This window comes from Camellia sinensis, chromosome 13, assembly GCF_055761805.1.
Source record: "Camellia sinensis isolate YWXY chromosome 13, ASM5576180v1, whole genome shotgun sequence".
Taxonomy (NCBI): Eukaryota; Viridiplantae; Streptophyta; class Magnoliopsida; order Ericales; family Theaceae; genus Camellia; species Camellia sinensis.
The window spans coordinates 7,212,060-7,239,776 of NC_138973.1; the positions used below are offsets into that span (position 1 = coordinate 7,212,060).

Consider the following 27,717-nt stretch of genomic DNA (forward strand, 5'->3'; position numbering starts at 1 on the left):
CCCCGTTCGGGGGCGGGGGTGGGGGTGGTAGTTGGTTCCCGGTCGGGGATGGGGACGGGGACGGGGGGAAGCTCTGCCATCGGGAATCGGGGACGGGGAGGGTGATCCCCGGCCCCGCCCCGCCCCGTTGCCATTCCTAATTAGAGTGGGGGACAAAACACATTGAATGTCCAACAAACTCATTTAATTCTATAAAATTATAAATCTGAAATATGGGTCACACTCAATTTCATATTTAGAATAAAACAAACCATTACCTGTTTTTTAAGGGTAATGCTAGAGATACCAAATTTTCTACCAAATAAATGACCAAATGTCTCACATGGGTATGGGGTTCGTAATTTTGTGGGCCCCACACCCATGTGAGACATTTGGTCATTTATTTGGTAGAAAATTTGGGGCCTCTAGCATTTTTCTTATGTTATATAAATCAAAAACAAAAATCCACAAATTGCCGTACATGAACACTAACAAAATTTTCTTTTTTACATTTTTTTTTAATCTCCAATATTTACATTCTTACTACCCACAATTTATAGAGATTTGGCTGCAAGTCCCTAGCAATTGGGATAAAAAATAAATGATGCCTCAATTTGATTTTTATTTGTTGAAATGAGACTCATCACTTTAAAATTAATTTTTTGGAAGCTACTGAACTAGATGATAACTGGATGAATAAATCTGAATTCCAAAATTTTGGATAGAAAAAAAAAAAAAAAAATGTCCCCTGGCCATCAGAAATTTAGACAATTCTGCTCCCAAAATAAAATAAAATAAAATAAAATAAAATTTAGACAATGAAGGTTTTATGGCATCCTATACCATGGAAGACTTGTACCATAGTTAGAACTCAACAATGCAATAGTCAGATATTGATTTCTGACAGGAGAGAGAGACTAATGAAAAACAAGTATGAATTGCTGTTGTTTTTGCTTTCTATATAGCCAGAAATTACTACAAGAAACAGAGGGAGCCTTGAAATGTCGCCAGAAATAAATAAAGAAAAAGGAAATGTAATTTGAAAATTTAACCATTAGGTTGACAAAGGTCACCACATAAATAGCCATTACAACAAAAAGCTCATATACAAAAATTGAAGCTCAACTCCGTCAATGGGTCAGCTTCACTTCAATCCCTCACCAAGTCCCTGCGGCATTCCCAGGCTCTGGGCAAGATTACTCATCCTTTCTTTCATGGCCTGTCAACATCAGAAAGTGTAATCTTCAGGGACAGACAGATGGACTCTAATAGAGAGGAAAGGGAAAAAGAGAGAAATTTCACAGTTCACAAGATGAGATGATTTTCACCTGAACACTCTTCTGGTGCGCATCCTTGTATGCTTCAGTGACCAAAAGGGAGAGTTTCTGCATGAGAGAAAAAATTCCTATTACATCTACACATTTCACGTTGAACATGGTAGGAACACATCATAGGCACACACGTCCTGCCTCTAGACGCTCCCGATAAATGAAGTGATTTTTCATGTTAAATTAGTTAGTTCTTTCATTATTATTCACTATGCTTGGTTATCATTTTTCAAAAACACTTTTCAGAAAATTCTACTTTCTTATTTTTCGTATTTTTTTGTTTTTACTGAATTTTTTTAATATTTTGAGCAATTTTTTTAATTTTTAGACATACCTAACATAAATATACCTAAAAAGCAAAAAAAAAAAAACCTTTTAAAAATTCACTAAATACCAAAAATACAAAAAAAAAAAAAACAAGAATTCAATACATTTTTTTATATTTTTATGTATTTATTAATTTTTAAAAATATTTTTTCACAAATTTTTTACTTTTTAGATACATCTAAATAAGGTGCATCTAAAAAAGTAAAAAAAATGTTTAAAATTTTAAAAATATTCACTACAAACAAAAAAACACGAAAATCAAAAAACTCAGTTTTCAAAAAACTTAATTCAAAAAACTCAAAACCAAACACACTGATTATTATTTTTTATTTTTCAGTGTAATATTTATATTCATCAACAAATAAAATATATTTGACATATCTCCTCCCTCCCATGTTCATATCCTTATTTTTTAGAAATTGACATGTCACATGTCCGTGTCCACATTCTTGCTTCTTAAGTTAAAACTATTTCTCTATATGGATTTACTAGTCATACCCAGGAATTGTTGTTAAGTGGAGGGGTGCATCTAATTAGTATAGAGTTGTTGAACTCGGGACTCATAAACAATGAACTTAATATGTAATGAAGGCATTGCACCAATATAGTTGTGAAGAGGTGTGGATGTTCAAGTAATCTCTTTGAAAGTGTCATCATGAGCCATTATATATGAGATATAACTCTAGCCCTGCTAATGCGAAGCACAATAGTGAGGATTCGAGTAAGAATAGTTATCCACAATAAGCTATAATTTTTTTACCACATTTGATTTACTATGTGATTGTCACCATTGCATTAGTTGGTGGGTCCCACCACTCATATATGTTACAACGCAGTAGTGACAAATCACATGGTAACCCAAATATGGTAAGAAAATGTAACCTCTGGGTCTGAAGAAATTGACTTCAAAACCCCAATTGCTTCCTCAGAAGACATACCACCATTTGGCTTCCCACTTACTGCCATTAACCCACGTGAGCTTCTCATCACAAACCCACAAAGACCCACCATTTTTCTCCTATGTTTCTTCCAATTCACCATAGACCCATTGCACTTTGAGTGGTATTGTCTATTATTACCAGTTAGGGCAGTGTAATTGACATTACTACAGCAAATACTTGAGTTGCAAAGTACCAAAACAGCCATTGATGATATTATCAGAAAGAATTCAATTCGGGAAGAGCATAAATTAGAGGTATGTTGTGTTTTGCATGATGGGTATTCTTTGAATTGTCTATGAGAAAGGAAATTGCAGAGATATCAAGATAGGCGTTCACTTACCAAAGAAAATTGGATGATGGATTATCAGTTGAATGAGAACTTCGTTTGGCGTAGACAGAGTTGAGTTTTCGAATCTGTCACAGTGAGGAGTCGTGAGAGCGTTCGAAACTATCTCAACCATCATTCGTTCGGAACCATATCTTGTGTGCAGTCCAAATAATTTTTAAATGGACGATGCAATCTAAATAAAATATTTATATAAAATTATTTTAGAAATATTTCTATTTATAATTTTTTTTTTCTATTAAACTTTTTATTGGTGATAAGTCTATTTTTATAAAAGGACGAAACAAGTCTAAGAATTGATTTTTTTTTTTTTGGTGTGATAAGAACGTCATTAATGATTGTTTATATTTTTATTCCATTGTTGCCATAGTAATTAGAAGTAATAATAGTGGTGGTAATATAAACATATAAATAAATTAGATGGATAAATAAATTTTATAAGTAATGTAAACAAATAAAAAATGACGTGCGAAAATAAATGAGATATAATCAGATAAATAATATATACAAATATGACAAATAACAGAGATAGAGAGCGATAGACAGATAATGATTATTGATAATTTTCAATAAAAAAAAGTATTAATAAATATATACACAGGGGTTATTGAGAATTTCCAATAATAAAAAAATACAAATAAAAAAATTAAACAGAAACAAATAAAATAAAAACAAAAACAAAAACAAAAACAGAAATCTAATTATCGACTACCAAAATTGACGGTGGTATTATCCTCCCCCAACTCTGAAGTTCATCCACCAAGCTCCCCTCTCTCTCTCTCTCTCTCTCTCTCTCTCTAGTTTGTCTTCATATCAATGGCGGCGTCTACCAGTGCCCTAGCTCCACAATTTTCTAACCGCCACGGACTAGTTGAACCCAGAAACCCTAATTCCTCTTCGTTTTCATTCTGTAAGCTTTCTCTCTTTCATCCATGATCTTTGTTTTTGTACATATGTTTATTATACAATCTTTTTTTTTGGTTAAGATTGCTATTTGTAGTCTTCTTTTTCACACGCACACAAATAGTTTTGTTTGGGGTATTTTGATTTTAGGAATTAATTCCCACAGTTCTTATGTTTCTAGATATGTAAATAATATCAATCAATTTCGAAACTTTTTGCATCTGGAAATTGGGATTTGCAGATGAGGTCCTTTAATGGGTACATTACTACATTGTTGTTAAATATTATTGGAACTAAATTTGTTGGGTTTTATTTGGTAGAACCTTTATATGATTTGGGCTCCTTTACTATGTTTCTTTATAATGGATTTATTAGTGTAGTGGAATTGTATGTTGAGGTCTTTGTTTGTCTTGGTCTCTGGATGTAACAATGAGTTTCGTTTTTGAATGAATTTAGATGACACAGTTCTTGTTAGTATATTACTACGACTTAAAAAATAAAATAAAATAAAATTTGCCGTACCTCAGTAATCAGGTGTGTAACAAATTAGGCAGTGTTGGGTGTGAGGGTGGGTGTATAAAACCATTGTTGATCCCAGAGTAGAAATGCTTATTTGGAAGAGTTACGAATGAGGTACAATACATAAAGTCCCTCGAAAGCCCTCACATTGGTAAGGGCCAAAAGCAACCAACCAACCTAAGGTTTATTGCAATAGTAGTTTTATAGAAGGAATTTATACATTGTGGATTCTCTTTTAGCCAAATCATTGACCTTAGTTGCCTTATGTGTGCATGCGTGCAGATGCTGTGTGCCTTTGGGAGAGAGGGAGAGATGGAGATTGCAACTCACTTGTGAGATCCAAGATCTCATTCAAGAGATATGAGTATTTGAAGGGGTCATGTCGTTGTGTTGAGTTGTGATGTAAGATGAGAGCGGACCACACTCTCTTACAACCTTTCTTGCTGGTGTTTATATGCAGAAGATTAAGTTATTTTGACCAAAAGGCTGATTTTGAGAGTTTGTATGGGTGTAATTATGGGGCAAGTGGTTGGGGGTTCCAATGGACAAAGGAAGACAAAATTTTGGGGTACGATTCTAGGATTTTGAGTAGTATCCATGAATAACAGTAAGGTTGCCTTGGATGATTTTTATGTGGTATGGTTTGATGCAAAAGGAATTATAGTTTAGGCTTGTCGAGTAGGGCCTAGTGGTTACAGATTCTTGGTGGTGCCTTGGAGAAAAACAGTCCAGGGATGTCGCAGTATTATAGATTCTTCTATTGTTGTTAGATAGATAACAAATATCCCTCATGGCTGTCAAAATACTAGCATTTCATGTGCTAGTTCTGCCAGTTTTGGGTCTGTAGTTTTCTTAGAGTCATATGTCAACCAATGCAAAGCAGATTTCTTTGTTCAGAAAGGGGTTGAACTCTTGAGGAGCTATAAGTTGTTTTTTTTCATCTTTTTTAGCTTTGACTTCCTTAATATTTTATACCTACAAATTAATTATTCTTTTATTGTCCCATTTTTTCTAAGGTTTGGCAAGACTCAAGAGTGTTAAGCTCTTACACAAGCATTATGCAATTCAAACAGTATAAGATAATACTATTGCATGTTTTTAATATATGACGATATGAAATAACTTATATTCTGCTGTTGCTTTTTTAGGTAAATTGAATCCATATTCCAATCCAGTTGGTCCTCCTATTGCATCATGGCCTGGTAGTACGATTGGCAAGACCCGAAGATCTCTTCGTATACATGGTTTATTTGGAGGCAAAAAGGAAAATAATGACAATGGTGATGACGCGCCCTCAAAGGTTCTATAAATGATCTTTTAATTAAAATTTATGTATAGGTAAATATTTTGTGGGATATATAGGCCCACCTTGTTAATGCTGATGTAGCTGATGTAGCACAACCATCCTTTATTTTTACTCCTTTAAAAGAATCCGCCTTCTAGATGAATGCTTGATCAATGTACATGCAACTTTGCAAGCCAGCTAGGATAATCCCCATGTTAATGTTCACTTGGGGTCTTAAGGTTTTGTGCTTGATATCAGTTACCTAATGTGACATTTGTCTCAAGTATAGCAATTTTACAGCTTAACATATATAATGTGGTCCAAAAATATAATAATTTTAGTTCTGACTTAACTGGCTATGTTCTAAGTGCCTGAAATTGATATACAAAATTTCATTTCTGCAGTATTCTAAATACTGAAAATCTTTATTATTAGTAAGCATCTCAAAAGAACTTATGCTTTTATAAAAAAATATTTTTTTTATAAACTATATACTGCCTGTTCAGGGAGATGATTGGATAAATTTTTACTTAATCTGAGAGACATTGTTTTCAACTTAAGCATTTGTGGATATTGATAGTGATTTGTCACTTTTAACTTATTGTGTATCAAAGCCAATTTTATTCCTGATAAGTTTGGTCTTGGTGTGTACTGTTTGTGCTTCTCTCTTTTTATTTCTGTTTAATTGTCAAATATACTTGGTAAAGCTGATCTTATTTTCTGTTACTTGGGTGTGTAGGCTGGAATATTCGGTAACATGCACAATTTATATGAGACTGTAAAAAAAGCCCAGATGGTAGTCCAAGTTGAGGCAGTACGTGTGCAGAAAGAACTTGCTGCGTATGTGTTACTCAGCAGATCTATTTTTTCTTTATTCTACAATTCCCTTTTCACTATTATGATGTGTGCATGGATTTATTATGGTCATTTTCCATATTTATGCTTGCTATTATATTCTGTTTTGCAGAGCAGAGTTTGATGGCTATTGTGAAGGTGAGCTAATAAAGGTATGATTTGAGACAAAAAGGCTACTTTCTGAAACAACATTTTAGCTTAAAAAAAGGCCAAAAAACTGGATTGGTTAGATGCTTCTGTGACTTAGCTTAGCTTTCGAGCTTTTAGAAGCTGTGTCAAATGTGTAAGACTTCTTATCACAATGTGGAAACCAAGAATCAACGTCCACAGTTCCTGCGCCACCTTGCAATGGATTAGGAGGTGATTCATGGATTGTCCATCATGTTTACACATGCAATACCAATTGATGTGTGCATTTGTCTCCTTTTAATTAAGTTATCAATGATGGGAATCTTCCCATGCGAAGCACACCAAATGAAGAAGGCCTCTTTAGTGCGCCAAACCCCTCTCGACGGGAAAGAAGACTCACTGCTCCCCATAAGCGTAGCATAAAAGGACTTCACATTACCGAATCACCAACATCATCAATAGGGGATGAATAGAGCTACCAAGGAGATCCAACAACTCTTATCATCTCCAAATCATTAAGCTCTCTCCAAAGGCCAACATCACAAAATTTAAGCAGATTTATCAGCTTTATCTTTCTGATTTTTTTTTATTTATTTTCATGGCACAAGAAGCATTGGATACATTTAGCATAGCACGTAAAATTAGTCACGATATTCTGAATGGCATTGGAGTGATCTATTTGTTGTTTTTCTCCCTTAAATTTAATTTTAAAAACAGATGTGTTTCGCTTTTGTATTTGTTTATTTTTGGATTTAAAGAGCATCATTTTTTGCATATTATTCATCATGCATTTTGGACAGTGACTCCTCCCCGTCTTCATTGGTTGCCTTTCTTTTGCTTATTGGCTCGATTCTGGCTTGTGGTTATGTTTGTCCAAATTCTTTTTAAAAACAATATGCAACTAAATTATTATAGTAGGAGTTTGAGCTACCTCCATCGCAATAACGGAAGTCTTGTTCCTGTAGCTAATAATTGTTCTCAGGTTTTTCCTTGGTAGTAGTGCAGGCTTTGTTTTAATGTTCACGAAGGATTCAATTTGACATCTCTTTGGGCTTTTCTGTAGGTAACACTTTCTGGTAACCAGCAGCCTGTGCGCACTGAGATAACTGAGGCTGCAATGGAGTTGGGAGCTGAAGTAAGTGACCCAGAGGAAGCTTTTTCATTCTTTAAGTCTGTTGCTCAGCTTCCTAATGTTGTTCACACTACCGAAACCTGTAATTACATGCTTGAGCTCTTGATGGTTCATAGGAGGGTTGGTGATATGGCTGTTGTGTTTGATTTGATGCAAAAGCAAATTATCTATAGGAATTTGAATACTTATTTGATCATATTTAAGGCTCTTCGTGTAAAAGGAGGGATTCGGCAAGCCCCATTTGCACTCGAGCGGATGAGAAAAGAAGGGTTCGTTTTGAATGGGTATTCGTACAATGGTCTGATCCATTTGCTTCTTCAGTCTGGATGTTGTAAACAGGCTCTGGAGGTTTATAGAAGAGTCGTTTCAGAAGGGATTAAGCCTAGTCTCAAGACCTACTCTGCGCTTATGGTAGCATCTGGGAAGAGAAGGGATATTGAAACTGTCATGGGCTTACTTGAAGAGATGGAGAGTTTGGGGTTGAGGCCGAATGTGTACACTTTCACCATATGCATTAGGGTTCTTGGGAGGGCAGGAAAAATTGACGAGGCTTATGGTCTTCTGAAGAGAATGGATGACGAGGGCTGTGGACCTGATGTAATTACTTATACAGTTCTCATCGATGCTCTTTGTCATGCGGGGAAACTTGACAGGGCAAAAGAAGTGTTTCTAAAGATGAAATCCAGCAGCCATAAACCTGATCGAGTGACTTACATCACCTTGTTGGATAAGTTCAGTGACCGTGGAGATTTGGACACTGTAAGAGAATTTTGGAGCGAGATGGAAGCAAATGGTTATGTTCCAGATGTCGTTACTTTCACAATACTTGTTGATGCTTTATGCAAAGCAGGGAAGCTTGATGAAGCATTTGGTACCCTTGATAACATGAGAAAGATAGGGATCTTGCCAAATCTACATACTTATAATACATTAATAGGTGGACTTTTGAGAGTTGATGGATTGAATGAAGCGTTAGAACTTTTTGATGGTATGGAATCGTTTGGCGTGAAACCTACTGCTTACACGTATATCCTTTTCATTGACTACTACGGCAAGTCAGGTGAACCTGACAAAGCTATTGAAACTTTTGAGAAGATGAAACTCTGTGGAATTGTTCCTAATATTGTTGCTTGTAATGCATCTTTGTATAGTCTAGCGGAAATGGGTAGACTTGGGGAGGCAAAAGGTATATTCTATGGACTTAAAAAGAGTGGACTTGCTCCAGATTCTATAACCTACAACATGATGATGAAATGCTACAGTAAGGCAGGGAAAATAGATGAAGCCATCCAATTATTCTCTGAGATGATAGAAAAGGGATGTGATCCTGACGTGGTTAATATCAATTCTTTGATTGACACTCTTTACAAGGCTGATCGGGTAGATGAGGCATGGGCAATGTTTTGCAGAATGAAGGAGATGAAGCTTCCTCCTACTGTTGTGACCTTCAACACATTATTGGCTGGTTTAGGGAGAGAAGGGAAGGTTCAAGAGGCCATGGAATTATTTGAGAGCATAACTGCACAAGGGTGCTATCCAAACACAATTACCTTCAATACACTTCTCGATTGCCTTTGTAAGAATGATGAGATTGATATGGCCTTGAAGTTTCTCTTTGAGATGACAGCAAGAAATTGCTTTCCCGATGTTTTTACTTACAACACTGTCATTTACGGTTTAGTTAAAGAGAACAGGGTTAATGATGCATTCTTGTTCTTCCATCAGATGAGAAAGATGCTCTATCCTGATGATATAACTTTGTGCACCCTTCTACCAGGTGTTGTGAAGGACGGACGGATTGAGGATGCTTTTAAGATCGCAAAGAGCTTTATTCACCAGGTTAGGAATCAGACAGACATCTCTTTTTGGAGAGATTTAATTGAAGGAATTCTGTGTGATGCTGAAATTGATCAGTCCATTTCATTTGTTGAAATATTGATAGTTGATGAGCTTTGCAGAAATGACTCAGTATTGATTCCTCTAATTAAGGTTATGTGCAAGCGTAAGAAAGCCCTCGACGCTCACGAACTTTTTGTGAAGTTTACCAGCAGTTTTGGAATTCAACCTACACTAGAAGCATATTATGTTCTGATTGAGGGGTTTCTTGATGTTCATCTCACTGAAATGGCTTGGGGTCTTTTTAAGGAGATGAAAACTGTTGGTTGTGCTCCTGATGTTTTCACCTACAACTTGTTGCTTGATGATCTTGGGAAGTCTGGGAGGGTCGATGAAATTTTTGAACTCTATGAAGAGATGCTCAGCAGGGGATGTAAGCCTAACACCATAACTCACAATATAGTTATTGCTGGTCTTGTCAAGTCTAATAGAATAGAGAAAGCCATAGATTTGTACTATGATCTCATCAGCGGAGATTTCAATCCCACTCCTTGTACATATGGTCCTCTCATAGATGGTCTCTTAAAGCTGGGAAATTTGGATGAAGCGAAGAGTTTCTTTAATGAGATGGTGGATTATGGATGTAAACCGAACTGTGCTATCTACAATATTCTTATAAATGGATTTGGCAAAGGAGGGGATGTGGAAACTGCTTGTGAGTTGTTTAATAGAATGGTTAAAGAGGGAATAAGACCAGATCTGAAGTCCTACACCATTCTTGTAGATTTCCTCTGCGTGTTGGGGAAAGTGGATGATGCTGTGCACTACTTTAAGGAATTAAAGTCGACTGGCATTGATCCTGATTTAATTTCTTACAACCTTATGATTAATGGCCTTGGGAGATCAAGAAGAATAGAAGAAGCTCTCTCTCTTTTCAATGAGATGCAGAGTAGAGGGATTATTCCTAACCTTTATACCTACAATTCCTTGATTCTCAATCTTGGGATTGCTGGAATGATCGAGGAAGCTGGGAAAATGTATGAAGAACTCCTACTTAAGGGCCTTGAACCTAATGTTTTCACATATAATGCTCTCATTCGAGGATATAGCATGTCTGGGAATCCTGATCGTGCATATGCGGTCTATGAGAAGATGATAGCTGGGGGCTGCAGCCCCAACACTGGGACATTTGCACAGCTTCCTAATTAATTTTGAATTTTTTGGGGTTACTCCTCGGCTTTTCATTGTCCTAATTTCTGATGCCAGTACTCGAGGCACGCAAGGTATCAACCCTTTGGATTTCTTTCTGGCATATCCCCAATATTCATCACTGGCTTTTCTATTACCTTTTTGAATTTTAGATTTCTGACATTGTTTGTGTATTAATTTTAACTTGGCAACCTTTCACTTAATTTTGCTTACACTTGTTTTCTTTCCAAGAATGTTTGGCTTAATTGTACTTGATCATTTTGGTTGTGATAGTGTGGGCCTAGTCGTGCTTGCAATGTTGGTGGTGAGATTGCTACTACCATGCTTCAAAAGGTTCCAAGGTCTGTGGTCCGAATATTTGAGGTGCTTTTTAAGTTCTCCTGACTGTTGTCCACAAGGATTGTGAATAATCACATATTGTATATGTCCTTCAGGTTCTGTAGTGTAATGGAAAAATAGTATTAGTGTAAATGATATCTTGTCCCTTGTTCAATCCATATGGATAAATTTCAGTCAATGTGCAATAAAATTTCAATTTGGGAGAATTTGCTTATTGAATTTGAACCTTGTTCTCTACTGTCTGATGTCTATATCGCTCCATTATGTTCTTGCATAGACCATTATTTGTGGTCATGTACCATTGGTTTTGATCATATATAGGAATTTGTATAAAAAATTAGAAAATTGCAGACTGCAAAGCAAAAGTGAGATATTCTTTTGGCAGAAGCCTGGTATGAATACTCATAATCTTAGTTTAAATAGGCTGGAATTTTTGTCAGAATTGGCATTGTGGGATTGATAACTGGGGTTTTTGCTCATTTTCAAATGAATTGCAGTTTTTTTGAGGCGGAGGTGTAGATATCTATTGAAAATCCAATCTCCAAAACTTGAAGAAGATCTTGTTCAACCACAGAATTCAGGTATGACAAGAAAAATTCATGAAAAGAAAAGGAACTGTAGTGCTAATGTAGCTCCATTGGGAAGCCCATATTTAGTTTTGGTTTCAAATCCAGATACGGCAAGTATTTTTAATGAGAAAGAGAACTTAGGCTTTGTCAATATATGTTATTTTGCCTTAATGAGAATGTTATTTGTATTGATTACTCGTTATGTTACAGAGAGCTGAAGATGAGGAAGGAGAAGAAAGGTACAAATTGGTCGGGAGCAATTGAGAGTAGAGAAGAAGTCAAGAAGCTAGATTGGATGCCTTCGAAGGTTGAAATTTTATACATTTTATCTGTGAAGAAATATTCTTTTATTTTGGAGTGATTTGGAATGATCTAAATAAGTGCACTTTTTTACTTTTTATGAAATATGAGTTAGATATGGGTTGGGTTTAAAGTGATGTGTTAGAGAGGTGATGCGACTTAAATAAGATGATGTGACTTAAATAGAATAGTGATTTTTTGACTTTTTGACTTTTTTAGATTATGCCAAACAAGGCCTTTCTTGTGAAGGGCTTTTTGTTGGCATTGCAATAGTTCATTTTTTATCTTTTTATATAAACGTTCTTTTGTATGGAGAGAAATGTAATAGTACTTGCTCACTCAAATAAGAGGGATATAGCAGTATTATCAAGACAATTGAGAGAATGATGTAAGAGCTGGAGTTCACTCTTGGAGGCAAGTTGAAAATAATCATATTCATTGACAAATTTTCTTAGCACCCCTGATCTCACAAAATTAAAAATAAAATAAAATAAAGTCTAAAAATCCAGCTTCAATCTAACATGTGTAGTTAATTAACATAACTAAAAAAAAAAACAACTAATTTGAAAAAAGAAAAAAAAAAAAAACAAACTTGCAATAGTATAGGGTTTCCTTTTTGTATAATAAGAGAACAGGTGTTTCCTATTGAATCAGAGATTCTGCAAATGAGTCCATGGCTACATATTGCAACTTTGCAAGGCTCTCTCTGTATTGAATGAATACGACTCATATGTATATAGTATGACTGAATCTTTTTTCAATTTATTTTTTTAGAGCTGCTTCTTAAGTTGTAGAATCTTAAGGAATGATTGACTTTTCATTTTGTTTGCTAGATTTAAAGAGATAATTGTTTAAAACATCAGGTTCTTGCTCTAATCACTAGGGCTGTTCACTGGTCAGATCGGTTCAGTTTTGCTGGCCATATGTCACCCAAACCAACAACTTTGGATTGAAGAAAATCTCAACTGATCTTGACTGAATGATGGTTCAAAACTGATCATTTCCGGTGATAAAAAACCAGTTGGGCTTCAGTTGGTCGAGTAACAAACCTCCATTCTCAACATCAACATAAAAGATCTCGACGAAGAGAAGTTTTTGGAGGAAGAAGATCAGAGGGGTTTTGGGGGAGAGAGGGAGAGGGAAAGGAAAAAGAGCTTTTAGGGAGAGACAAGACAGATCTGTTCTACCACCACCATCTCACAACTACAGCGATGATCTCAGTGCCATCACCACGATCTTAATGCCACTGTAACGATCTACCATCGCCACGGTCTTGGCACCACAATCTCACAGCCACCATCTCACTGCCTCCAGTGGATTTGAGTGAGAGGATGATATACAGGGTGAGAGGACATTAGGGTGAAAGAGAGATGCAGAGAGGAGAGTTAATGTGAGGTGATAAGTCTTGGTCGATGTGTAAATAGATAGAAAGTGATTGATAAGTAAGAATGTGTGATACAACTGTCTTAAATGATAATGTGTGATCTCTTAAGCCAATGACAGCACGCCACATGGACAACTAATTCATATAACAAAATCCATTGGTCAATCGGGTTTATACGAGGGAAATAATTGGTTACTAGAAACCCAAACCGACACCTGAATCTTCTTTTTTGCACATTTGAAGTATGATCTTTTTATCTCAATGTAATGTGTGCTTGGCTTACATTTGGCATCATTGTAACATAACATTGTATGTAAATCAGGTGGGGCCGGCTCTGATAAAGGCTGAAGTCCCACGGTCAGCACAGAGAGGGAATCTGTTTGACAAAGATCGTGTCTTAAAGACAGTGAAAGGGTAATTTATCAAGTCTGAATTCTTTGTTACTTGTTTCATGAAATTTGCATCACATGTTTTAGCAAAGAAACATTGTCATCTGCTTGCAAAAGCTATGCATGATCTTGAATGTGAAAAAAGCTTGTGGAACACTTCACAAAATTGTAAAAAATGTAACTAAGGCTGTTTTTGTGTGGGAGATTTGGGGCCACTAAATATTTGTCAATCCCTAATTTTAAAGTCTTTTATTTGGGTAAGGGGTTCTGAAATGCTACTTGGAATTTTTGATGAGGGATATGGGCCTCAAATAGATGGTTGAAATTCATTTGAAACTGGTTTTGAGGAATACCAGATGTATTAAATCCAGCTCCCTCCCTTTCTTTCTCTCTCTCATGTGCGGACAACTTGTAAGGAATTCCTTTACCTTTGTTATTTTCTCCTACCTGGATAAATGAAAATCACAGTTGCCCAATTGAGGGGTGGGGGTCTTTCCGTTAGGTTATTATTAGTTTTTGGCAACCAATTCCTTGATAATTAGCATAGAGTTGACTGGAAAAGATACCACTATGTAACTGATCTCAAGTAAAATTTTTGGAGTCGATAATATCCTAACAATTACGTTTATGCTTCCATTTTTATTAGTCAAGATGATCGTGAATGGTAAAGTATTGATGCTCTCCCTTTCTCCTTGTTTTGTTTTTGTTTCAATAAGCATGGATGCAGGACTACTTATATTTGAAGTGGATTATAAAATTGTGAAGACTATTGTTTTAAATGAACATGGATACAAAAAACCAAGTTGTATGAATTTTGTTTTAAATAACAGCTTTTGCAAACCTGGTGATTTGGAATTATAGAGTTTGATCCCTTCATTATGAAAATCTCTACATTTTAAAATCTCCATCCAAAGTCAAGGTGGTTTATTTGGAGTATTTTTTAAATGGATGCTGGACGTTTAACAATTGTTCTTATTTTTGTGCAGTATATTGAACAAATTGACCCCAGAGAAGTTTGATGTTCTCAAGGGCCAGTTGATTGATTCTGGGATAACAACGCCTGATATTTTGAAGGTTATCTCACAGATTTTAAAAGATTCTATCTTCAAAGTTTGTGGTGTTAAGTAGTTGTTAATAAAATGGAGGACTCTATTTTCAAGTGCAGGATGTTATCTCATTGATATTCGAGAAGGCTGTGCTGGAACCAACATTTTGTCCTATGTATGCTCTTCTTTGCTTTGATCTCAATGAGAAGCTTGCGCCTTTTCCATCTGATGAACTTGGTGGGAAGGAGATTACATTTAAGCGAATCCTCTTGAATAATTGCCAGGAGGCATTTGAAGGTGCTGACAACCTGAGGGCAGATGACTGCACCTGAGCAAGAAATGGAACGTAGGGATAAAGAAAGAATGGTTAAATTGAGAACTCTCGATAACATCCGCCTTATTGGGGAGCTTCTGAAACAGAAGATGGTTCCTGAAAAAATTGTCCACCACATTGTTCAGGTTAGATTTTTTTTGGCCATCATCATTACTTATGGTATCTTATGATTAGATTTCTGAAGAGTTCTAATGCACTGATTGTCTGATATAGGAGCTTTTAGGACTTGATCCCAAAGATTGCCCTGATGAGGAAAATGTGGAGGCAATATGTCGGTTCTTTAATACTATTGGTAAGCAGCTGGATGAGAGCCCAAAATCTCGGCGAGTCAATGATATCTACTTCAACAGGCTGACAAAAAACACCCAACTTGCACCACGGATGAGGTTTGTTAAAATTCACCTACTACACACCTACCACTACCACCTACTACACACTCACCTACTCTCCACCTACTCCTCACCTACTCCTCACCTACTCACACTCACCCTCTTCTATATATAGGAATCATGAATCATTGTAATAGAAATCAATACATCAATCAATTAATAATACAATTCTCTCTATTTCTCTATACATCAAATTTTACATGGTATCAGAGCAAGTTTAGAACCTAGTATTTTCGCTTCCCCAGCGGGCGGCAACCTCACCTTAGCCGCCCGCCGGACCTCAACCTAATCCGCTAGAATTTTCTACACATACCTTGAAATTTCTTCGAGTCCACCACCTTCACGCCCAACTCCTTCGAGTCGCTGTCCTTGACTCACCCAGTCAACCCATCACCACCATTTTTCCTACCAGCAAACTTGCAGAAGAGAAAGCAAAGGAACTGGTGTGTTCATCCCACAGTCGTCGCATCCGAGAAGAAAGAACAGGCAAGGGCAAAACAGCTCATCCCACAACACGAAGTTCCAAAGGCACTCTGATAACTCCAGCGGTTCTCTCCGCCGGTTTACTCGTCCACCCCGGCTTGTCCTACGCCGAGTTTGCCCGAGCCGAAGTTGAGTTCGGCTTCGCATTCCCTCCTGACCTCAAAGCCGTACTCTCCGCAGGAGTTGAGTTTCCAGGGGATACACCTGGCCATATTAATGAGCTAGGTATGCAACCTGGTGAAATAAAGAGGGAACAAAATCAGCCACCTAGGCCTACAATGGGAGAGAACCAGCAACATCACAGGGTGTCTTCTGTTCCAGTGCCAGACACGAATATTGATGACAGTGGCATGATGGACAATAAAATAATTGATCTTAATATTCAAACAACCAGGAACAAGGAATGGATGTTCTAAGTGGGGCTAATCATGAATCTGCTGGTACAGCTTCCAGAGCCTTGCACATGCATTGTCTCTCTCTCTCTTCCTTTTAATTAAGTGTTTTATATTCCACCGCCTGCACATCCTCCCCCCAAAAAAGAAAAAATATTCTCTGTTTTCTTTCTCTATTTTATTTTATTCTTATTATTATTTAAAAAAAAAAAAAAAAACTCCAACCTATACTTTTCTTTTTTATTCTTTCCCCACAATCTTTTTTTTTAATCAACCCACTATCTCTCTCTCTGGTCCCGTTGTCCACTTTAATCAACCCCACTATCTTTTATTATTATAATATATTTCCCACACTTTTATCCTTCACTCACCCTATATCCACTGTTCATCAATATATATATACTGATTTTTCACAAAACTTTATTTTATTTTCTTTTTATTTTTTCTATCTTTCTTTTTCATCAATACTTCAATATTCTACAACACAGTTGGTGAGTATCATCTTTTTTCCATTCTCTTATTATTTTTTTTTTTATTCCAATACCCAAAAAAAAAAAAAAAAAAAAAAAAAAATCCATTCACCACCAACTCGTTTTCATTTCACAAACTTGTCAGTTCTTCATGTCGGGGCTCACCCCGATCACCATTTTATATTTCAAAAAAAAAAAAAAAAAAAACCAAAACAACAAAACCACATCCACAGGCGGGATTTTTCTTCTCTACTCTGCCGCCGGTCTTTTCTTCTTGCCTCCGTCCTGGGCGGCCCTTGACGGTGTTGCCTCCGTGTTTCCCACTCCATTGGGCACGATCACTCCACCCTGCTCCTCCACTACAGCATATGGCGGACCTCCAAATCGGAACATCACGGTGGCCTTCCGCTTCAGCTCCTTGTTTTCTGCCTTTAGCACACTTATCTCTGCTCGCACATCCTTATACATGCGTTGGAGCAGAGCCAGTTGGGCGTTTAGCTGCTGCACCTCATTTGTTCTACTTTGCAGCCGGTGCGACAAGTTTGTGACCGCAGTCATGGTTTCCACACATGACTTCAATGTATACTGATTGGCCTCAATATCCGTTTGCACTGCAATTTTTTGCTCCACCGACCGCATCGGAAAGTTCAACGGAGCAAAACCAGAGGTGTTTGGTTGAGGTTCACGGGCCACCGCACCTGTTATCTCTCTTGTTGACTCGTTGAGGTCGGGAAAGAGAGTGAGCAGACCACGGGAAGATGAGGCCATGTTCTGGATAGCTGAACGGGAAGAAGAGGCCATGTTTTTTGGGTTGCTGAGTGTTTCCGAGAAGGGTTGGATACAGAGTATTTACAGATTGTTTCAGAATAACCAGTTCAGAGGTTTCAGTCTGGTTTGGTTTCCTCCGCCTCCGCATTGGTTTATATTGACACTAACGACGCGGCCGACACGCCTCTCTGTCGCTCACGTGCCTCGCCGCGTCTCCGGCTCACCTTTTGATGGCTCGACGCTTTCTGTCGGGCACGACTTTTGATGAAGTGGGCGCGCCTTTTGAGGGCGCAACTTTTGATGGCACGCCTTTTTATGGATTGGGCACGCCTTTTGATGGCACGTTTTTTTATGGATTGGGCACGCCTTTTGATGGCACGCCTTTTGAAAGATTGGGCACACCTTTTGAGGGTGCGACTTTTCAAGGGTCCGACAAGACTCTGTAAACTGTCCCGACATTGATTCCGGTTAGCTCCTTCATGGGTCCGACAAAACTCTGTAAACTGTCCCGACATTGATTCCGGTTAGCTCCTTCATGGGTCCGACAAGACTCTGTAAACTGTCCCGACATTGATTCCGGTTAGCTCCTTCATGGGTCCGACAAGACTCTGTAAACTGTCCCGACATTGATTCCGGTTAGTTTCTACAAGGGTCCAGCAAGACTCTGTAAACTGTCACAACATTGTCTGCTACAACGGTCTGACATGACCCCATAAACTGTCTTCTACATCGGTCTGACACCGCCATCCAGTGTCCTCTACACCGTTATGACACCACCATACAGTGTCCTCTACAACGTTATGACACCACCATCCAGTGTCTTCACCAATGGTCTGACACGACCATACAGTGTCTCCTATCCTCTTTTATTTTTATGTATTTTCTTGTTTTGTTACTCTCTCCGAACTCAAGTTGGTTAGTTCCTATCCCCCTTGAGTTTGCGGGGGGCTGTTAAAATTCACCTACTACACACCTACCACTACCACCTACTACACACTCACCTACTCTCCACCTACTCCTCACCTACTCCTCACCTACTCACACTCACCCTCTTCTATATATAGGAATCATGAATCATTGTAATAGAAATCAATACATCAATCAATTAATAATACAATTCTCTCTATTTCTCTATACATCAAATTTTACAAGGTTCATGGTCCGCGATGTTCTTGATCTGCGGGTCAACAACTGGGTTCCTAGACGTGAAGAGGTTTAGTTCACAGATCCCAATTTCTTTGTCATGTTTCTTTTTTTCTTTTTCTTTTTTTTGGGGGGGGGGTAGTGGTGGATTTGGGGTACTACATGGAATGCTATATTAGCCATCTTTTTTTCTAACCATCTTATATGATCTCTGTTTTGGCAGGTCAAAGCAAAGACTATCACTGAAATCCATTCAGAGGCAGAGAAGAACCTAGGGCTGCATCCTGGAGCGACTGCAAACATGAGAAATAGTCGTAACGCCGGGGCAGTTGGGCCTACAGGGCCTGGAGGCTTTCCCATTAACCGACCTGGCTCTGGGGGTATGATGCCTGGCATGCCTGGGGCCCACAAGATGCCGGGGATGCCAGGGATTGATAGTGACAACTGGGAGATTCCTAGAAATCGATCGATGCCAAGGGGTGATGGATTCAGTCGTACTCAGTCTACTGGACGCCTTCACCCACCTTCGATTGGCAAACCAGCACTCTTCAATTCAAGATTGTTACCTCAGGGCAGTGGTGGTTTCATTACTGGTATGACCAGTGCTCTGTTGCAAGGAAATAGTGCACCACCAAGCCAGCCTTCCAGCTTTGCTTCAGTAGTTGAACCTATAACTCAAGCCCCTAAGCCTGTCACTCTGGCACCCTCGGCAAATCTTTCTCCTGAGAAGCCACTGGCTTCAGCTGCAAAATTGAATCATGCAGATCTTCAAAGAAAAACTGTTTCCCTTTTGGAGGAATATTTCAGCATTCAGCTTCTGGACGAAGCATTGCAGTGCGTGGAAGAACTGAAATCTCCATCATATCACCATGAGGTCGTTAAAGAAGCGATTGCTCTTGCATTGGAAAAGAGCCCTCCTTGTGTAGCACCAGTAATAAAGCTTCTAGAGTTCTTATTAAATAAAAAAAGTTTTGACCACTAGAGATATTGGAACTGGGTGTCTTCTCTATGGCTCGAGTATGGATGATATTGGCATTGATTTGCCCAAAGCACCAAATGATTTTGGGGAGGTTATGGGAAAATTGGTATTGGCTGGGGGCTCAGACTTTAAGATGGTTGAGGAAGTTCTGAAGAAGGTGGAAGATGACAGGTTCCAAATAGCCATTTTTGATGCTGTTGTTAGGTGCATTAATTCTAGCCCTTCGGGGCAAGAAGTCTTGGCAATGCAAGGAACTGGTGTTGAGGCTTGTAAAAGTTTACTCTCTTGATTCGAAATAACTGTTTCTGAGTCATATTGGGGAGCTGTTTTTCAAGTGTTCTCATACAGTGGAATCCAGACAGTTGCCCTCATCACTTTTTCTCTACACTCGCCATATTTTCATCAAGTTACAATTTGTGATCAGCTGACCTGATATCAACCCATGATCTGTTTTCTTTGAGTTTTTTTTTTTGGTAGTTTATTAAATGAAGTTCTAAAAAAAATGTCTTCAAGAGGTACAGGCTTTTACATGATCCAGTTGTTGCATTAAATTTTGAATTCAAATGTACCGTATAATATTGGATTTTGCTACTAGGCTAATATATGGTCCCAATTTTGATGATGTCTTACATTATCATGTCTTCTTGTTCTATTGATGGTTTACCATATCCTTCAGGGAAATCTAAAGGCAAAGGCACAACATGGTGTTGGGCCGCAGACTTGGGACTTGCTGCTCTGTTTTGTCATTACTTGACCTTCAGAGTTGGACCAAGATAATGAAGAAGAAAGTGATGATGGGAATGTGAGAGAACCATAAAGATTGGCTTGTCTGCTGGTAACTTAATCATAGAAGTCATCTTATCGGTCGTGCACGAGGTAGGTTTGTCTGCTGTTAACTTTACTTAATCTCATGTTAATCATAGTAGTAGGTTTCCGTTGTTTGGATCACTTTACCTCACTCCACACTTACCTGTTCAGATTGCTTCACTGATTGCTGAAGTGAATTTGATGTGGCTTGTAGAATTGAAAGATGACTTCCATGAAAATTGTATGGTTCAATATTTTGACGAGGATGTATCATATCTTGAAATTCTGTGTTTTGATCCGGCCGAGGGTGCTTTGATTATAGGAGGGTATGAATTTTGAGAATAAAGGATATTTGGCATGTTTGAGCGTGGTTTCTTGCCCAAAGTAGGATTGGTCATGCATTCAGCATCTAGTTTTTTAAATGTATTTTGCCTGATTAGTGAAAATTCACACTATTTGTGCGGAGGTAGTTGTGAATGATGTATTTTATTTTGTCACATGCATGGCCAATAGCTATTATGCCTTGGATGTGTAAATTCTAAAGAGAATATGAAAAGAGGTTTATATAAATGTTCCCTCAAATATACCATTCAAAATATTGATGCAAACATTTTTTTTCTTTCTACTTGCTTTTTATTCAATTCAACTTGTTCAACTTGGTATGTAAGATTCTAAAGGTTTAGGTTTTTATCGGTTCAGGATTTTGTTATTCAACTGGTTCGGGAAGAAAATTAAATGACTGATTTTGAACTCAACCACTGCCAGATATCGACTGATTTTTAAACGGTCATTTAATTATAAAATTCTCTGCATAATATTTATATAGATGTGGAATCTATACCACAATATATAATTTGGTCTATGATAGCACCACGGGGTGCTCCCTCCTCATTTTCATGGGTTAGACTTTATGCTAGTGGGATCGTATTAAGATATTATTGTCCATTCATCGTATTAGGATATTATTGTCCATTCATCAGATCATTCATCAATCAATAAACTGTTAGGGTGTTAGCTGATCCTGATCTTACACCACTCAATAATTTCTATGTTCTCCCACCCCACTTGGTATGGTGTGCCTAATCATTTCATTACATTTAATCCTTTTTTTTTTTTAATTTCATTATATAAATTTAAGGGAAGAAAGAATTAAGAATAAATACAAACAAACCAGACTCTCCTTTTTGTAATTCATTGAAATAAGATAGGATGAAACAATTCTTCTTTAGGTTTTCTTATAGAATTATCATTTTTTTTAATAATTAATGAATAATGATTTTATAAGCAATATAATTTTTATTTTTTTAACTCAATCAAATGTAAAAATAAAATTTTTGATAAAATAATCATTTTATTCCGCTCAATTTTAATAACCAAAATTGTAAAACACACTAAAAGGGTACTAATCAATTGAAACACAATAAGGGAACTAACTATTCATTACGTTCCAAAATAATAATCACTTTGTTTGGTTCTGATTTTTAAAAAATAGTTTTTAGAAAATTTTATTTTTTTTATTTTTTGTATTTTAATGTTTTCAATGATTTTTTAAATATTTTAAGCAATATTTTTTTAATTTTTAGACACACCTAACATAAATATACTTAAAAAGTATAATATTTGTAAAAAAAAATTTAAAAAAACACACTAAATACCATAAAATACAAAAAAAAAAAATGAAAATTCAATACATTTTTTTGTATTTTTATGTATTTATTAATTTTTTCACAAATATTTTAGTGAAAATTAGTCTAAGGTTCATTTCCAATTTTTAGTAATGAAAGATATTCATAATATTATTTTATGATGTCTAAAGTCCATCAACCCCACACCTATATATCACAGAGAAATTTGATTATCTCAAATCAAACTTCATTTATCTCTCTCTCTACTATGATACTGTTTAAACCCTAGCTCTCATCGATCTTCTTCTTCTCTCTCTACAAAAATGGCAAACAACGGTCAACCACTCGTTGAGATTGTAATTTTGAAAGGTATGATTTAATGTACTTTGAAAAAAGGGTCTGATCCACTCACTAATATGAATGCTTTTTATGATTTCATCAAGAAATAGTTGCACATTGATGTTAGCAAGACCCAATTATCTAGAAAAGTGGGGAGGTTAAAGAAGAGGTATGAGAACAATGCTAGCAAAAGTAAAATGGGCGAGGATCGGACTTTTCCGAAGGCTCATCAGCAAAAAGGGTATGAATTGTCAAAAAAGATATGGTTTGGTGGAGCTAATGTTGTAGGTGTTGATAGTGCAAAGGTTAACAAGAAAACAAGGAAGAATCAGAGTTAAAGAGCTATTACAGCTTCACCAGAGGTTGATAGTGGGAAGGAAGAAACAAAGATACAGGTTGAGCCAAGTGCAGGGGTGTCTCTCTAATTTAACTTGGTTTTCAATTTTTTCATCTGTGAATTGTATGTTTTTCTACAACCTATGTTTAGCTCATATTCACTATAATTTATGCGATTGAATGGGGATTGGTTCTTGTTCTGTTTTGTTTATATGAAATTTTCCTCTCAGATTTGGTCATATTGAATCTGAATTATGTTTGTTTATGTCTAAACTTTTGCTAAGTTTGTTTTCTTGTCAAATTGTTCTTCTTTACTCATTTGGGAATTGTTCATTCCAAGGCATATTTTGGGAAGTGATTTTATTTTAGAATTTCTCGGATTCCTAGAATTTCTCTGGAGGAAGAAGATAAAGATAAAGACTTTAGGAATTTCTCTGGGAAGTTTATAATTTCTCTGGAGAGAAATTTCTCTGGGCTTCTCAGAATTTCTCTAGACAAAGAAGATGATGAAGACTTTAGGAATTTCTTCAAGAAGTCCAGAATTTCTCTGGACAAAGAAGATGATGAAGGCTTAAGTTAGAAATTTCTCTGAAAAGTCTAGAATTTCTCTGGAGAGTGAATTTCTTTGGAGAGTGGGAAGTCCAAAGAAATTTTCAGAAATTTTCTGAATCGAATTTTCTTTAGATTGATGCTAAGGGATCTTAGACATTATGAAAATATTAGATATCGTTTATGCTATAAACTCTTAATACCAAAAACCTTTAAAAAAAAAATTCAATATTTTACTATTTAGATACATCTAAATAAGATGCATTTAAAAAAGTAAAAAAAATTACTTAAAATTTTAAAAACATTCACTAGAAACAAAAAAAATAGGAAAAACAAAAAACTGGGGTTGTTTGGGGTGTCCTAAATAAGTGCACTTTTTGTCTTTTTAAACTAAAAAGTTGAGGGAAAAAATATGGATGCTTGAGTTAACATTTTGATTTTTATGAAAAAATGTGTATTAAAAAATTGTATAAATAAGTGTATAAGGAAAGTTATAGATGGAATAGCCCGTACAGTAGTACACGCGTGGGCAGCGCGGCAGAGGATATAGTGTAGGAGATTGATTCTCTCCTTTTCGGGTATAAATTAGACGGTGCTGTTTGGCCCATGGGGGCCCACCACGGGTCCCGTTTTACTAATCGGAACCGTTCAATGTGTAGAACTCGTCGAGTACTATATATTTGTAAAAAATTACGTTGATTGGATATCAATAACTATCTGATCGTGTGAGTTTTTTTGTCAATTGTTAACTATAACACCATCCATTTTTTATACAAAACTGATTTGATCATGTAGTTACCGATTTTCGATCAACGTGATTTTTAATGACATATAGTTCTGGACGAGTTGTACATATTCAGTGGTTCGGATTATCAAAACGGGGCCCGTGGTGGGCCCCTACGGGCCCAATATTTCCATCAAACTTAGTGATTTTATATATGTAATTCTTTTTTTTTTTCCCCTCACTACACGGGGTCAATTCAGCCCCGAAAATTGTGTAAATTTTGTTTGATAAAAATATTATGTATATTAATTTTTTAATATTTTTAATTTGTGAATAGTGATAACTTTTTTACTTTTTTTTGTAACTTTTTGGACTTTTTTGATACACCTCAAACCAGGCCTTAATTTTCAAAAAACTAATTAACTCTTTTGGTAGTACAATTATTGCACTTTAAAAAAAATTGATTTTTCAAAATTATCCTTTTAATAGTACATTCTTTGAGAAATATCAATTGTCAAAATTATATTTTTTGTAAGGTTAATGAATTTAAAAGAAAGGCAAAATAAAAAATTCGTATTATTTTAGTCCTTAATTTTGAAAAGGGACTAATATTTTAGAATAATAAAAAATAAAATATAAGACTATTTTGGGATAAAGTGAGTATAATAATTAGAATGAAGACAATGATAGACCCACTAATCGCATGATTAGAGTTAGGGATGACAATTTCAACCTGGCCTGACGGGGACCCGACCCCCCGTCCCCGATAAGAGTGGTTTTTCTCCGAAAAATACCCCCAACGGGCCGGGGATGGTATTTAAAAACAAATCCCCGGTGATATTCGGGCCGGGGACGGTGATATATATTTCATCCCCGACCCCGGCCCGGCCCCGGCCCCGCCCCGGTTATCCCCGATTTACATATTATATATATATATATATGTTTGGTTTGGTTACAGCTATAAGCTCCTCTCTTTGTCAAAGAGTCTTTGAATATTATATATATTATATATATATATATATATGTTTGAATATATATTATATATATATATGTTACAGCTGTAAAGAGTCTTTGAATATTATATATATGTTTATTGTTTAGGTCACCTAAATTAGGTGGTCTCTTACACTCTCTCTCTTCTCTTCTCTCACTCTCTCTTCTCTCCGCACAATACAAACGTAGTCGGCTGAGCTCCTCCAGGCCACAGACGCAGTCGGCTGAGCTTCTCTTACACTCTCTCACAGATCTCCTCTCTCTCTCACACGGATCTCCTTCTCTTACGCAGTCGGCTTTTGTGCTTTTGTTCTTCAGATCTCCTCTCTCTCATACGGAGCTCCTCCAAGCCACAGATGCTGCTTTTTGATGTTGAGATGTTAATTTTTTTTTTTTTTTTTTTAATGTTGTTGATGTATTTGAGCCCTGATATTCTGTTGATGTTGTTTTTTTGGCCGGGGATTTTCGGGATCGGGGAAACCCGATCCCCGTTCGGGGGCGGGGGTGGGGGTGGTAGTTGGTTCCCGGTCGGGGATGGGGACGGGGACGGGGGGAAGCTCTGCCATCGGGAATCGGGGACGGGGAGGGTGATCCCCGGCCCCGCCCCGCCCCGTTGCCATTCCTAATTAGAGTGGGGGACAAAACACATTGAATGTCCAACAAACTCATTTAATTCTATAAAATTATAAATCTGAAATATGGGTCACACTCAATTTCATATTTAGAATAAAACAAACCATTACCTGTTTTTTAAGGGTAATGCTAGAGATACCAAATTTTCTACCAAATAAATGACCAAATGTCTCACATGGGTATGGGGTTCGTAATTTTGTGGGCCCCACACCCATGTGAGACATTTGGTCATTTATTTGGTAGAAAATTTGGGGCCTCTAGCATTTTTCTTATGTTATATAAATCAAAAACAAAAATCCACAAATTGCCGTACATGAACACTAACAAAATTTTCTTTTTTACATTTTTTTTTAATCTCCAATATTTACATTCTTACTACCCACAATTTATAGAGATTTGGCTGCAAGTCCCTAGCAATTGGGATAAAAAATAAATGATGCCTCAATTTGATTTTTATTTGTTGAAATGAGACTCATCACTTTAAAATTAATTTTTTGGAAGCTACTGAACTAGATGATAACTGGATGAATAAATCTGAATTCCAAAATTTTGGATAGAAAAAAAAAAAAAAAAATGTCCCCTGGCCATCAGAAATTTAGACAATTCTGCTCCCAAAATAAAATAAAATAAAATAAAATAAAATTTAGACAATGAAGGTTTTATGGCATCCTATACCATGGAAGACTTGTACCATAGTTAGAACTCAACAATGCAATAGTCAGATATTGATTTCTGACAGGAGAGAGAGACTAATGAAAAACAAGTATGAATTGCTGTTGTTTTTGCTTTCTATATAGCCAGAAATTACTACAAGAAACAGAGGGAGCCTTGAAATGTCGCCAGAAATAAATAAAGAAAAAGGAAATGTAATTTGAAAATTTAACCATTAGGTTGACAAAGGTCACCACATAAATAGCCATTACAACAAAAAGCTCATATACAAAAATTGAAGCTCAACTCCGTCAATGGGTCAGCTTCACTTCAATCCCTCACCAAGTCCCTGCGGCATTCCCAGGCTCTGGGCAAGATTACTCATCCTTTCTTTCATGGCCTGTCAACATCAGAAAGTGTAATCTTCAGGGACAGACAGATGGACTCTAATAGAGAGGAAAGGGAAAAAGAGAGAAATTTCACAGTTCACAAGATGAGATGATTTTCACCTGAACACTCTTCTGGTGCGCATCCTTGTATGCTTCAGTGACCAAAAGGGAGAGTTTCTGCATGAGAGAAAAAATTCCTATTACATCTACACATTTCACGTTGAACATGGTAGGAACACATCATAGGCACACACGTCCTGCCTCTAGACGCTCCCGATAAATGAAGTGATTTTTCATGTTAAATTAGTTAGTTCTTTCATTATTATTCACTATGCTTGGTTATCATTTTTCAAAAACACTTTTCAGAAAATTCTACTTTCTTATTTTTCGTATTTTTTTGTTTTTACTGAATTTTTTTAATATTTTGAGCAATTTTTTTAATTTTTAGACATACCTAACATAAATATACCTAAAAAGCAAAAAAAAAAAAACCTTTTAAAAATTCACTAAATACCAAAAATACAAAAAAAAAAAAAACAAGAATTCAATACATTTTTTTATATTTTTATGTATTTATTAATTTTTAAAAATATTTTTTCACAAATTTTTTACTTTTTAGATACATCTAAATAAGGTGCATCTAAAAAAGTAAAAAAAATGTTTAAAATTTTAAAAATATTCACTACAAACAAAAAAACACGAAAAATCAAAAAACTCAGTTTTCAAAAAACTTAATTCAAAAAACTCAAAACCAAACACACTGATTATTATTTTTTATTTTTCAGTGTAATATTTATATTCATCAACAAATAAAATATATTTGACATATCTCCTCCCTCCCATGTTCATATCCTTATTTTTTAGAAATTGACATGTCACATGTCCGTGTCCACATTC

General features: G+C 36.4%; 1 protein-coding gene, 2 long non-coding RNA genes and 1 pseudogene across 8 annotated transcripts; 2 read left to right on the top strand and 2 right to left on the bottom strand.

Moving 5' to 3' along the window:
- Positions 1 to 897: 897 nt before the first annotated feature.
- Positions 898 to 1,678, bottom strand: LOC114277907 (uncharacterized). The gene is made up of 2 exons (XR_003634774.2): positions 1,308 to 1,678; positions 898 to 1,198 (listed from the first exon to the last, which is right to left on the bottom strand). It is a non-coding gene; the product is annotated as an uncharacterized LOC114277907 (long non-coding RNA).
- Positions 1,679 to 3,614: 1,936 nt separating this feature from the next.
- LOC145805914 (uncharacterized) lies at positions 3,615 to 11,806 on the top strand. 5 transcript variants are annotated; one of them, XR_014348203.1, is made up of 7 exons: positions 3,615 to 3,831; positions 5,492 to 5,643; positions 6,368 to 6,468; positions 6,596 to 6,635; positions 7,676 to 10,863; positions 11,063 to 11,130; positions 11,626 to 11,806. XR_014348203.1 is itself a non-coding variant. In XM_082901353.1 (5 exons), the coding sequence occupies exons 1-5, from the start codon at positions 3,738 to 3,740 to the stop codon at positions 10,787 to 10,789; spliced, it is 3,501 nt and encodes a 1,166-aa protein (XP_082757479.1). In that variant the 5' UTR covers positions 3,615 to 3,737; the 3' UTR covers positions 10,790 to 11,334. The 5 variants fall into 5 exon arrangements, 2 of the variants coding, with proteins under 2 accessions (XP_082757479.1, XP_082757480.1); XR_014348204.1 differs by lacking the exon at positions 11,063 to 11,130; XR_014348202.1 differs by lacking the exon at positions 11,626 to 11,806 and having other exon boundaries at positions 11,063 to 11,334.
- LOC145805915 (eukaryotic translation initiation factor-like) lies at positions 11,569 to 20,403 on the top strand (annotated as a pseudogene). The gene is made up of 8 exons (XR_014348205.1): positions 11,569 to 11,709; positions 11,908 to 12,004; positions 13,704 to 13,795; positions 14,757 to 14,844; positions 14,936 to 15,275; positions 15,364 to 15,536; positions 18,805 to 18,865; positions 19,019 to 20,403. The product of XR_014348205.1 is annotated as a eukaryotic translation initiation factor-like (transcript).
- Positions 20,404 to 26,530: 6,127 nt separating this feature from the next.
- On the bottom strand, positions 26,531 to 27,311 carry LOC145805916 (uncharacterized). The gene is made up of 2 exons (XR_014348206.1): positions 26,941 to 27,311; positions 26,531 to 26,831 (listed from the first exon to the last, which is right to left on the bottom strand). It is a non-coding gene; the product is annotated as an uncharacterized LOC145805916 (long non-coding RNA).
- Between the last annotated feature and the right edge of the window lie 406 nt (positions 27,312 to 27,717).